Source organism: Halichondria panicea, chromosome 8 (assembly GCF_963675165.1).
Source record: "Halichondria panicea chromosome 8, odHalPani1.1, whole genome shotgun sequence".
In the NCBI taxonomy this organism is placed as follows: Eukaryota; Metazoa; Porifera; class Demospongiae; order Suberitida; family Halichondriidae; genus Halichondria; species Halichondria panicea.
In genome coordinates, this window is record NC_087384.1 from 2,281,428 (window position 1) to 2,295,456 (window position 14,029).

A 14,029-nucleotide genomic window follows, 5' to 3' on the forward strand; every position below is an offset into this window, starting at 1 on the left:
ATCCCAGGCCGAGTTTTCGCTTTTATAACGGTTAGGCGAACAGTTATAAAAGAGAAAACTCGGCCTGGGATCGAGGCTAGTGTCGAAGCAGCCCACACAGTAGCTGGTAAAGGGTTTTTTTGGAGGATAAGGTTTTCCTTTGTTATTTCGGGCTTCCAGTACATAAAAAGACAACCAACGGTCCAATTGTTCGGCAGTGCCAGATGTTAGGAGCGCTTCAGGTATACTGGAACAGTTGGAAAACGCAAATTCCGCTGCTTTATTCAGTCTAAAAAGTTGCGAACAGCCTAAGTAGTAGAGTAATTTGTGTTTTTTGGTGCTTGTTTTTCTGTGTAGCTGTCTAGGTCTTCTTCAGTGGCAGTTTTAAATCGAGATTCAAGTTGAAGTTTTTGTTTCTTTGTCAAAGGACCTGTCAAAGGACCCTCTTCATCAGAGAACCACCTTCAGGGGCAACATTAAGTTTAAGGTCCATTGAGTAGCCTATACACCAAGTCTAGTAGAACTCATTCTCTACTCTACTTGCTCTTTGTATGGCTAATAGCTACATGTAATAATAAATTCAAAATTGCTGTCAATAGCAACATGCATGCAAGAAAACAGTTATTGACCAATCACACGGTTTGTATGAATATACAGTGCATTCAAACCTCGGGCAAATGCAAAGCCCTCGGGCATCATGCACTGTATATTCCATACAAACCTTGTGATTAGTCTATAACTATAACATATAAAATGCTCGAATCGTAGATCTTATGGCCTATATAGGCCAAAACTGCATGAGTTCTATAAGCAGAAAAAAGGGAACATAGTATATATAGCTATACCGTACGGGTGGAAAATTTCGAGGATGTAAATTTTCGTGCAATTGTCTTATTTGGAAAATTTCGCGGGTAGTAAATTTCGTGGAGTTAGGGTGTGGCACTATCTCGCATGCGTATACAAAGCCTTCCATGGGTTTTAATTTTCGTGTTCTGCAGCCACCCACGAAAAACGCGAAATTAAAAACACCTCGAAATTTTCTACCTGTATGGTATACTGTACCGCAAGAGAGGAGAGTTTCACAGAATATAGGGGCATGCCATTTCTTGTGTTCAAATCAGGATTAAAGACAAAGTATTCCTTGTTGTTGAAAGTAATTAGACTGCGGTTTCTTACTATAATTATTATTAGACTGTGGTTTTGTCATTCTATTAATAGACTAATAATTATTATGTTATATGTCATTATTTGTTTTGATTCTAGAATATTCTGCTAAAATAGTGTGTTGATATAACTGAGAAAATCAGCACTTGTACCTAGTGCATGCAATGTCTAGGTTAACTAGGCTGTATATCTCACTATGGCTGAAGAACGAAAATGGGAGAGAAAACTTGAAGAACAGAGCCACAGGTATTCCGAGGCTTGTAAGGAACAAAAAATTATGGCAGCTACTTTCGAGCATGTCGATGAAGGTTTCAAACCTCAGCCGACTGGTCGTTTCAAAGTGGATGATGCTAGAGCATTGGTGATTAATACAGTTATGAAAGCAACAGAAAGAGTAAGGGCTTAAAATACCAAGCTATCGTATATAGCTGGTTATTTTTGAGACACGAAATTTCCAGGTTTTCGAGGATTGACCCAGAAACACGAAAATTGGTTTACACCCAGTTTAAACCTATCTACTGTAGGGGTGTGGTCATTTGAACCTCTATCCTAGAAATAAAATCCTTGAAATGTTTTATTTGGGCAATCTGCGAAAATAGCCCGCTATATGCGATATTATAATACTGTATATAATTATAGAGAGTCATAATTATATATAAATACACTCTCATTATGTCAATTTGCGTATGCTGCATAATTATATAGAGAGAGTTTCAAAAGGAATGCGGTATTTTAAAGACTAAATTATATGAGGGTGGATCAGTCAAACAAGGTACGATGCTTTGACATTGACCTGGTGCTTTTCTCTAAAGGTAATTTAAATAAACCGGCCATTGTACCTCTCCCTGCATGGCTTATTGGCTTTATTCTAAACACAGATTTGAAATCGATAGATTGCATTAAAAACAAAGGCTATCCTGAGACACTTGAAAAAGTTGACGAGTATTTCGAGAAACAATTCCAAGAAAAGTATCACTGTGAAGATAAACAAGGAGTAACAGTGAAGTTCACATACAAATTGACTGATGATCGTAAAATCACAGTGAAGCTAAGCTTCTCCTGCTACTGGGACCCTGGTAAGCCTGAAGAGCTTTTTGATATGCTTGAAACAATCGACTCACATGAGATAAGAGAACTGTAAGTGATAATAACCATAATTATATATATAGAGCTGGTATATATTTGACGATCATTAACTTGGCTGCATGCGCATGCATATATAGATTCGCCAAATCTCCAAAGTATTTTGGGTGTCAAATACACCATGCATGCATGCTATATAATTATACAGTATAGACTCTTGTTAATCCGGTCACCCTTGGGCCCGGCCGACAGTGCAGTTTTGGCTGCAATAACGATGTGGCTGCGTTTCAGAAAGTATATAGCCACGGCTAAATAGCCACTTCGATAATGAATCACTTTGTTCTCTATATTTATGCTATTGTTCGGGTATATAATTGGCCTAGAGCACGCGATGTGCCAGAATAATTATGCCTCGGTGCGCATGCGCAAGCGAGGTATACGGTAGTGTGTTTGTGTGTGTGTAGACTGTTTCAGCTGCTCAAGGATCAATGAAATGCAAGTAAGAGTTTCTATAGGCTTCTAGTCATGTTTTCTTGGCTTGGTATTTGTGGATTTGCAAAACAAAGCTTCGTTCTCGAGTTATGCCTAGTTTTTCTTATACTTGGAATGCCATTGCAGCCTTTTCAGAAGAGTCCGTAGCAAAACTTGTTCACCATGCAGTGTTGCTACTCTACTTAGTAGTTAGCTCTGCACTAGTATTGGTAGCTGCAAGAGTGAGAAGAGAGCTACAAGGCTCTGTTGATTTTTTTTTTTTGCTGTTTTATATATAGACTCAAATTTTTTCGTGCTATCGCGCGACCTGAGCACCCTTCTACTGATATTCCTAGAAACGCCACTGCTTTCTCATGGCAGAGTTCAAGTTTATGCATGTGAAAATAACTTTTGATGACAAATTGTTATGCCTCGGTGCGCATGCGCAAGCGAGGTATACGGTAGTGTGTGTGTGTGTGTGTGTGTGCGTGCGTGCGTGCATGTCTGTCTGTGTGTGTATAGACTGCTACAGCTGCTCAAGGATCAATGAAGTGCAAGTAAGAGTTTCTATAGGCTTCTAGTCATGTTTTCTTGGATTTTAATTCGTGGATTGGCAAAATAATGCTTCGTTCTAGAGTTATGCCTATACTTGGAATGCCTTTTCAGAAGAGCACGTATATATAGCCAAATTTGTTTAACGAGTGTTGCTACTCTACTTAGTAGTTAGCTCTGCACTATAGAACGCTAGCTATTGGTAGCTGCAAGAGTGAGAAGAGAGCTGCAAGGCGGTTGGTACTTTAATTATTGCATTCTAATCACGTGCACTGTAAACCGTGTGGACGTGCGTCGACATCAAATACTCCGTGACGCGCCGACTCTCGCTCGGCTTATCTTCTGGTGCTGTGCTCAACGTCGACAGTGTGTCCAATGTGTTTGCTGTGTTGACTGTGTCCAATGTGTCTGCTGTGTCCAGTGTGTCCACTGTGTCTGCTGTGTTGACTGTGTCCACTGTGTCTGCTGTGTTTTTGTGTCCGCTGTGTTGACTGTGCCTGCTTGTGTCCTTGTGTCTGCTGTGTTCACTGCATGTGTCTGCTGTGTTTGCTGTGTTCAATGTGTCTGCTGTGTTCAATGTGTCTGCTGTGTCTGCTGTGTTCACTGTGTCTGCATGCTGTGTTCAATGTGTTCAATGTGTCTGCTGTGTCGCTGTGTTTGCTGTGTTCAATGTGTCTGCTGTGTCTGCTGTGTTTGCTGTGTTCAATGTGTCTGCTGTGTCTGCTGTGTTTGCTGTGTTCAATGTGTCCGCTGTGTCTGCTGGGTCTGCTGTGTTCAATGTGTCTGCTGTGTTCACTGTGTCCGCTGTGTCCTTGTGTCTGCTGTGTCCAGTGTGTCTGCTGTGTCCGCTGTGTCTGCTGTGTCCACTGTGTCTGCTGTGTTTTTGTGTCTGCTGTGTTGACTGTGTGTGCTGTGTCCTTGTGCTTGCTGTGTCTGCTGTGTTAATTCACTGTGTCTGCTGTGTTCAATGTGTCTGCTGTGTTCACTGTGTCTGCTGTGTTCACTGTGTCTGCATGCATGCTGTGTCTGCTGTGTCCTTGTGTCTGCTGTGTCCACTGTGTCTGCTGTGTTCACTGTGTCTGCTGTGTTCACTGTGTCTGCTGTGCCCTTGTGTCTGCTGTGTCCGCTGTGTCCTTGTGTCCAGTGTGTCTGCTGTGTTCACTGTGTCTGCTGTGTCCGCTGTGTTTATTTATTTATATTGTTCCGGCTGTGACTGCATGCATGATCATTTTTATTATACGATTATAAAATCTATAATTATATATCATAAATTATTATTATTAATCTATAATTATATATAATTATCATTATATAGCGTCTATCATACTTGCAATTATAATACATGACATTGTAGTTATATAATTATATAGGGAGATATATAGTTTGTAAGTTGAGTTGTCTCATTTTATTAATAGTTTGGTGTGCTGGATTTTCTCTTGAGCGATGTTGGTTTATAAAACTCGTTGAGCTGATCATCAAGAGTCTGAGAAATCCTCTTGCGTTTTAGGCGGGAGGGAGAATTTTTGCCTTCACTGTCACTATCAAGAGCGCCAGTATCCAGACCATCTAATTTAATATACATGATGCCGTCAATGTCAATGCATGCATGTTATAGGAGTCACCTTTTAAAGGGGATGTGACAGTCTCAATCAGTCCAGTGCCGCTAGTCAGAGTATCTGCCTCATGAGCTCCACCACCTTCCATGCATGGCTTTCTCCTGACCACCTAATTGCATGCATGCATGTGTCACTGATATAATGTTCACCTTGTATAAATGTAAATATAGCATGCATATATATAGTCACCTTTTAAAGGGGATGTGACAATCTCAATCACTGCCTGTGTTCTGCTAGTCAGCGCATCTGTCTCAGAAGCTCCACCACCATCACCACCATCACCAGTCTCGCCATCATCTTTCTTACCATCACCATCATTACCAGTCTTGCCGTCACCATTATTGCCATCACCATGCACCACCACCACCATTCTTGCCATCACCATCACCATCACCACCAGTCTTGCCATCACCACCAGCACCACCCCCGTGGCATTCTCATTATCCTGATCGCCTAATAATTATATATACATGCTGTCAATTAATGTCCATGTGTGCATGCATGCATGTGATACAGCTCACCTTGTACGAAATCTGTTGGAAAATGTTCCTTTACAAATGAAAGGCGAAAGGCTGTGACTCTCAGTCTCTTCTCTATTTGCTCTCCCTCCACTATAATTGAATTTTCTTATATATCCCGCAGTAGAAGGAAAGCCAAGATTTGGTAGAGACTTCAGAGCACTATTCACCAGTTTTATTGCGTTTGGTAGGGATTGCTGTAATTGCGGTAAATTTACAGCAATTACAGCCTTTCCCTCTATAAGTGAAGTAAGTGCATGCTTGGTAAACTATATACATGTTTAATTTCATCAACATCGATTCTTCTCGAGGAGGAAAAAAAACAAAAAACCCAAGCAGATGGTCAAAGCCATCGAAGGCCGAGTGTTCGAAAATTAGTTCTGATTTAGACTCTGTGCCTGTCAACGTTTGTGGGATATGCTTCCAAGAAGACGACTTGAACAGTGGTTGCAAACAATGAATGGGTTGATTGCCATAATTGTGGAATATGGATCCATAAATTTTGTAGCGTGTTACATATTTCCCGACATTAATTTTGTGTAAAACATGTTCTGAATAATACCAGATCTATAATTTAATCATAATGTTGATGAGAATGCAACTCGCATGCAGGCATAATTATATGCATCACATGTAGACGTAACACACATAATATAGTAAATTAGTGATATATATAATTATATATGAGAGCTAAATGCATGAACACACACATGCAGCAGACACATGCACTGGACACAATTAAGGACACATTGGACACATGCAGCAGACACAATGGACACAAGCAGACACACTGGACGCAGCAGACACACTGGACACAGCAGACACACTGGACACAGCAGACACACTGAACACAGCAGACACAGTCAACACAGCAGACACAAGGACACAGTCAACACAGCAGACACAGTCAACACAGCGGACACAAAGACACAGCAGACACAGCAGACATGCACAGCAAGACACAGCAGACACAGCGGACACAGCAAGACACAGCGGACACAGCAGACACAGCGGACACAGCAAGACACAGCGGACACAGCAGACACAGCGGACACAGCAATACACTGCGGACACAGACACAGCAAGACACAGCAGACAACACAGCGGACACAGCAGACACAGCAAACACAGCAGACACACTGGACACAGCGAACACAGCAGACACAGCAGACACACTGGATACAGCAGACACAGCGGACACAGCGGACACAGCGGACACAGCAGACACAGCAGACACAGCAAGACACAGCAGACACAGCGGACACAGCGGACACAGACACAGACACAGCAGACAACACAGCGGACACAGCAGACACAGCAAACACAGCAGACACACTGGACACAGCGAACACAGCAGACACAGCAGACACTGGACACAGCGGACACACAGACACACTGAACACAGCGGACACAGCAGACACAGCGAACACACTGTCGACGTTGAGCACACAATGAGCATAGCACCAGAAGATAAGCCGATAGAGAGTCGGCGCAGGCGCGTCACCGAGCATTTGTGTGCGGCAATGATCGACGCACATTCACGCGGTTTACAGTGCACATGATTAGAAGCAATAATTAAAATGGTAACAACGTCCTCTCTCGTAAATACCACACATGCATGACGTACACTTATTATCTCGAGCTCACCTTCGAGGATCGAGGACAGACAGAACTTGAGCAGCAATCGCCTCTTTCTTCATCTCTATACTAACATCTCCAAAAGGGCCCTGAATGTCGCTTGTGGAGGCTTCCTTCTTTTCCAGATTTCAAACACTCGATCATAGCTAGGTGGTTATACTGTCAATTTTCTTCAACCGAATGTCAGTTTTCCCGCCAGGGGTTAATTCCAACGCATTGACATAGAGCTCCACACTATCAAAACAGGCAGCCAAATATGATACATCTTTTTGTTGGATTTCCCCGACGATTTGTGAAGTACGTAGTGAGTTGACATTTGCCCAGCAACCGTTGAAGAGCTGTGAACTCACTGGTTGAGCAGATGATCCTATAATTATACAGTACGGAATGAAACTTAAAATAACACACTTATGCATATAATATACCGCTAAGTATATGAACACTATATATAACAACAAAACAACCAATGCATGTACACACTATAGTCGTGACGACAAAGAACGAGTGAAAAAGGTGTGGACTCTACTGGACAAGAAGGACGAGCCCACATTATACCTCACACAAATTAAAAATCATGCAGTCTATTACATGGGACCTACATGTATATAATTATGAAAGCACCGTGGATGCTGATGCCTCGATGGGGAGGCACAAAATAATATTATGAAGATAACCATATAGAGCGAAATAAAATATAGCGGTGGGTTGACTACTTACTGGAAGCCACGCCTTTAATCTTTGCACATAAATTTTTATTGCACATAATTAACGAACACTTCTCGTGTAGGATTACTAACCTACGAAAATGGTGAAAATTAAGCCCCTCAGGGCTATAATAACAGTACATTGAGAAGTGTATACTGAAGTGTGACACATTAATTATGGTGTGTTCTGACCTGGAAGAGTTCGTTGGAGGACTAACAAGCTAAACTGTCTCAGATTTCAACATGATAGCTTTGATGTGCAACGTGTGCACGCATGCATACACCTCAAAGTTAATCCTCTGCAGTGGCGTAGGAAGTGGGGTGGCTCCAGGGGCTGGAGCCCCCCCTTGTTGGAGACAATGGAGAGCAATGTTTAGCTTGAACTGTTGAGCTAGCATGCTGGCCGGCTGCAGTTTTTTTGTTTTTTTTTCAGGCCCCAGATGGGGTGGTTTTTGCTGTGTAATTATTAGAGGAATGGCATGTACAGTGACAAGGGTACGCGTAAAATAGTAGATAATTATTGTTAATATTAATTACTGTCCTATGTGATGGGATTCTGCTGAGATCAAGTCGATCTCAATGGGTGTCCTGGTTGGATGTCCTGGCTGCATGTCCCACCGACGATCTTGCGCCTCTAATTGCTTGGATGGCTGAGCGTAGGAGGGAGAAGGTTAGGCGACATCTTAGCCAGCATAGAGTTTTATTGTAGGTGATGTCCCATTTCTGGGCAAGTAGTGAGCTCAGGCGTTTGTAGAAGAGTGATGCTTCTACGCCCATGCCTCCTGTAACAGATAAAACTAACGGTGTGAAAGAGGAGTGTTCAACTTTCTGGACTGGACTCTTTGCTGATAAGCCCGTTTCTTTTCCAGTTCGTGTTTTCTGTATGTTGCTGCATGTGACTGCATGGTTTCTGTTGGAGGGGGCAAGGGGGTTGAACACTCTCACATCAAAGTATGTTTTTGGAATCTTCCCCCCCAGACACCATTGGCTGATATATCCAAACGTGCGTTTTCTTGGCTGTTCGCTGAGGCCCCGTTGAGTTGGTCCGCGTTCACAGGTTGTAGGTTGGGCTCCACACACACTTCACTGCATACTTCCGTGAGAAGGATGCTGTGGTATCTCTTATTTCGTTGTGCCTTAACGTAGGAAACCCTCCTTTGGCGCAGGAGAGGGCGTGCTCCACATTGAAGTTTTTGCCACAGTCGCATTTGGAGGGCAAGCGAGTTGGGGTCCAGCCATAGCGTAGTGCCAGGGTATCTTGGAAGGCCGACTTGTGTATAGTGTGAATCCATGGTTCCGATAGTGGGAGAACCGTGAGCCAAGTGGAGGCTCCTTTTGTCTTGAATCGCTCCACTGCCTTCTGGAGCCCGTCCGGTAGCTGTTGATGTATAGAGGCTGCTTGTCTGTTCCTGTTGTCCTTTAACTGACCTCTCTTTTCTTCAGTTGCTGGTCATACTATGTTATATCCATATTCATTGTCTTGAGCTAGGATGTGGTCAGAGAGGGATGAGGTGACTGTGAGAGAGTGGTGCAGTTCTTTGTCCGCTAGCTTGGAGGGGTAGCCTCGAGACCAGCCGTTCGTTATCTGAAAGAACGCCTGGTCAAGTTCCAATGTAGCACTGGTCCTATGGTCCAGGAATTTCTTGGACCGGTAATTGCCCACAAAGGTCCGTCCAAGGTGTATTATACCCATGAATATCATTATGATGCTATAAAACGCTGACTCAGCTAGAACCAGTGCTACATTGGAACTTGACCAGGCCTGGTCAAGTTCCAATGTAGCACTCGTCCTATGATCCAGGAATTTCTTGGACCGGTAATTGCCCACAAAGGTCCGCCCAAGGTGTATTACCCATGAATATCATTATGATGCTATAAAACGCTGACTCAGCTAGAACGAGTGCTACATTGCATGGAACTTGACCAGGCGTTCTTTCAGATAACGAACGGCTGGTCTCGAGGCTATTGGAGGGGATAGCCGGTAGAGCGTATAAAGTCGCATTCAACACTCAATGATGGGCTAGGTTTCAAAAGTCTAAAGTGCAAAGTGATAGATCTACCACAGAGATAGCCTCGAGTAACTATGAGCCTTCTTTGCAATACGAAATTAGGGCCGGGGAGGGCGTGGCTAGACTACTATGAGCCGGTGTCATAAAATTTTGGGCCCCCCCATGTTTAGGCCCCCCCAGGGCCTAGAATTTTAAAATTTTGGGCCCCCCGGGCCTAGAATGTTAACAGTTTAGGCCCCCCAGGGGGTCCAATCTGTTAAAATTCTAGGCCCCCACTGTGAGATTAGGCCCCCCTCTTCTGCTATCCTTTTCTGCACGATAGAACGAAGTCAAAGAGAGATATAATAATATAGTAAGGTTAGCTCTATTAGTTGACAAAGCATCAAAGAGACTGCATGCATGCAAAGACTCTGTATCAAAGTAGCAAAAATGTTTGCATTATTATTCTATCATGGAATTCAAAGTGAAGGAAGATTTACCTTTCAAGTTATACTCTAGCCTCGAGTTACTCATGCTTATAGCTATAAGAGTTAAATGCTTTGATGCAGCTCTGCAATTTTGGATCTGCCTGTAAGATAATCGATGTTGTGCATAGCTATCGCCATATTGGCAACTTTGTGCTTACTTTCTCTGCCAAATTTCAGGACAAAACATGGCGGCGTTATCCCCAAGCGGCTGGCCGCCAAAGGAGGCAAAATTTTGTGAATTCATAATTATTATAAAGTATAAAGCACACAATTTTCAGTGCAAAGACAACAATTCATATCTTCCTCCATGTTTGCCTACATAGAAGATGTAAATTGTTGTGGGGATCCGATGCTCCAATAGCATCACTGGCTCAGATCTCAAGTAATGTGGAATCATAGATAGAAGTCAAGAGAGAAACTGTTGTATCTATGGTGGAATCACAAGCAGTTTCCTTTCAAGACAAGGGTAATCTTGGACAGTCCAGACTCCTGACCAATTCGGGACAGTTGGCACCTATATGTGCTTTGTGCTGCATGAGGCCTGATTCATAGAATGACATGGTCCAGTGTGATGGCTGTGAGACCAGTGCCCTGTGGTATACTACTGTACATGCATGAAATGTGTGTGTGTGAGGAGAGCTGCATTCAGTAACTGGCACTGCATAGACTGTGAAGACCATAGAAGACTGTATTGGTGTATTTTGAGAATGCACTGTCACATAATGTTACCGCTGTTGCGCTGTTAATGGGGGGCCTAAAATTTTAAGAGGGGGCCTAAAATGTTAAAATTCTAGGCCCGGGGGGGGCCCAATCTCATGGGGGGCCTAAAATTTTATGACACCGGCCTCTGGGCAAAAAATCTTCCTACGCCACTGCTCTGCTGCTGTCTGCTACCACCTTGCTATCAAAAGTGTCAATTACCTGAAGTGTAATAATATAGCTCTTAAATCAGCATGTAGGCAGCTAGACTAACAACAGCCTGTCTCACTTGAGCACCTCGACTTCAGAGCTTAGCACTATCGCTATTTAATAACAACTGTTAATTAGTGATAGGACCCAGACCAGATACATTTATTACGTCAAAATTCAAATTGCGCTCTATGTATATAGCCTTATTCTAATGGTCATTTCGTAGGGTAAGCAATTATAGTAAATACCAATGCAGTGATACTTTCAATTGCTTACAGCTGTTTATTGGTGACAGCATCCCAGGCCATGCATATGTCAATTTTCTCTCTTACAATGTCATGTATCTTCACGTTCTAACAGTTTTTCGTAAGGCAAGCAATTTTAGCAGATGGTTTGAGCACCAATGATATAATTATAATGCAGGGCCTGCAGAATTCATGCATTTATATGTTCTGTAGTTGGAGACACTGGAGTGTGACAGGAGCTACGTGTCCACCCTGGCCCACACTTGTGACCAGCTTACAGAGGAGTTACAAACTACCAGAGCCCAGTATGAGAGCCTGGCCCTTGGAAAGCCGTTACATGCAACTAAATGAAGAGGTGAGTTTTATTTTATTCATATAGCTAAAGAATTAAAAAAGCCCCACAAAATCACTTGTACATGTAGATAGCAAACAGAAACATAGCCCTATAATCATCGTTGCTAAGGCTGTTAACGCTATACCTTGCACTATAAATTTCCAATATGATATTTGTCAACGTTAGCACCACTTCTCTCACTTGTTGACACCTATTGCAGTTTGTGTGTCAGTGCAAAGAGCTGGAGGACTCACAGGAAATAATGAAGCAGCTGGAGGCCGATCGACAGGTTAGCACTTCCTCGTAAGCCCACGCTCTAATTATTGTTTTATAAGCTCCCTCTGTTGCAATCAATTTAGCATGGAGACGAATATATTCATGTGCATGCATGCATGTGCTTAATTATAAGAAAAGTTTCCTACAAATTTGCAGAGAACGACCTCAATGTTGCCAACATCTACCATATGTCCCTGCATGACGAGTTATCTCACTCCATGAATAGTCTGGACATGATACTTCACCACGGCAATCAAAACAAACTTCACCACAACCTACAGAGGACATCTCTGCTGATCTAGTGCATGGTGAGTGCATGCATGGCCAATTGTGTTGGTGTGAGATTCTTAATTGATGTAATAAGAGCCTAATTTTTGTGAATCTCATTGAAAGATTGTTGCCCCATATATGCAGGTGAACTTTCTACTGTTCACCGACTAGCACATTGCGTCGTGCGTCAATGCGGTCGTTGCAATCGGGTCTGAGCACTCTTCGCAGAGTGGATCACCAGGAACTCATGGCCGCTTGGTCCACCAGTTCAGACGATGACAGGGACTCCCCCTGTCCAAGGTGGGTGGGGCTCATGTCGTGTAAACATTGCTCTTTGTCCTGCTAACAATTTCGTTTGGCGAGCACCCATAATTATTACAAGTATATAATTATAGTACGTGTGTATAAACATAAAGCCCTACTTAATTGGTTGCTATGCTACGGTGTGTATGTACACTTTACGTCTATACGTTGACATTGTACCCTTAGACTTTTCAGCAGAACGCTTGTTTATTATTATACAATATCAGTAATCTACTCCTGATACAATGCAGGCAGCCGAAGCCTCTTGAGGGTACGTGGCAACGATTAACATAAAATAACTTTTTACAGGTGTAAGAACATGCAGGAGATGGTGACCAACTATCAACAGGAATTGAGCCTCGTCAACAAGCAGCTGTTGTCAGCGGTCGAGCAGAAAATTAAACTGCAGGAACAAAATGAAGCTTGGCAGGTACAGTTATCATAATTATTGGCTGTCCTAAGAAACCAACGAATATGCATGAGTCTTGGAAAATTAGTTGTATTTCGTGGCCCTCTATAATACATACATGCGTGTAGGTCGCATGACTATATAAGCATGTAGGAAGTCTTGTATATAATTATTATGTCACTGTGGAGGGTACGTCCTTTTTTTAATTAAACTCCTGGACCACTGTAATTAGCTAATGCATGATTGAGACTTAATTGGAAATGTGCTCGCATTTCATGTCCTAAACTTTTATGTTTGTATATGCTATACCGTATAATTATAGCGGGTATAATTTGTGGGGTAAAATACTTGTGGGCAGGCTGACCTCAAGGCATCGTTTACCAGAACACATGCAATGCAGTGCACGTATAATGAAGCAAATTTAAACAAGACATTTTTTATTCACGAAAATCACTGCTGTTCAAATTTTTACCCTACGAAAATTACCCGCTATACGGTGCTGTATTTATATAGTTACTTTGCTGGGTACAAGGTTTGCTTATACGCCTATATAATACCGGCAGAGTGACATGGCTGAAATAGTACATCAGAACCTCTACCAGAGACTGGAGCAAGACTCCCCAGCTAGGAAGGAGAAACTGAGCAAATCTCCAAAGAGAAAGATGTTCACTTCGAATAAAGATGACGCAGAAAAGATATTCAAACATGAATTCATAAAACATTCATGGCTCTTTTGAAACTTAGCTTTTGCTACATTTCGTGTTTTTGACTCTGTTTTATACTCATCCTTCTGCTAACACAAGTGCAAAGCCCTGCTGTATAATCTTATAATTATATAGGGTCAATAAGAACAAGGCCCCTCAAAAATAATTTGCCAAACCATTGAGCTATATACGTCTCAAATAATCAATTTTCAAGCAAACAATGCATGGGTGTACATGACTATACATGTTGATTGTACATGTACGCGTGTGTGGTGAGTGATTCGATCTCAGAATAGTCAATTGCAATGCAACCTAGCTATAGTTATGAGTGTGCATGTCACTGTGTTCAATCAACTACATACCCTATAGCGCGAAATT

The 14,029-nt window shown here is 42.5% G+C and overlaps 3 protein-coding genes across 4 annotated transcripts in view; 2 read left to right on the plus strand and 1 right to left on the minus strand.

The window, feature by feature from the left end:
• LOC135339652 (serine/threonine-protein phosphatase 6 regulatory ankyrin repeat subunit B-like) overlaps positions 1-14,029 on the minus strand; it is a gene marked incomplete in the record, with an annotated part of 1,209,744 nt that overhangs the window by 1,175,903 nt on the left and 19,812 nt on the right.
• Positions 1,925-9,697, plus strand: LOC135340563 (110 kDa antigen-like). The gene is made up of 3 exons (XM_064536920.1): positions 1,925-1,955; positions 2,022-2,280; positions 6,100-9,697. Exons 2-3 carry the CDS (start codon positions 2,243-2,245, stop codon positions 6,836-6,838), a joined length of 777 nt encoding a protein of 258 aa, XP_064392990.1. The 5' UTR covers positions 1,925-1,955; positions 2,022-2,242; the 3' UTR covers positions 6,839-9,697.
• On the plus strand, positions 11,048-13,764 carry LOC135340564 (BICD family-like cargo adapter 1). Of its 2 annotated transcripts, none has more exons than XM_064536923.1 (6): positions 11,048-11,710; positions 11,910-11,978; positions 12,122-12,321; positions 12,380-12,535; positions 12,848-12,968; positions 13,511-13,763. In XM_064536923.1, the coding sequence occupies exons 4-6, from the start codon at positions 12,426-12,428 to the stop codon at positions 13,682-13,684; spliced, it is 405 nt and encodes a 134-aa protein (XP_064392993.1). In that variant the 5' UTR covers positions 11,048-11,710; positions 11,910-11,978; positions 12,122-12,321; positions 12,380-12,425; the 3' UTR covers positions 13,685-13,763. The 2 variants fall into 2 exon arrangements, with proteins under 2 accessions (XP_064392993.1, XP_064392992.1); XM_064536922.1 differs by having other exon boundaries at positions 11,569-11,710; positions 12,122-12,273; positions 13,511-13,764.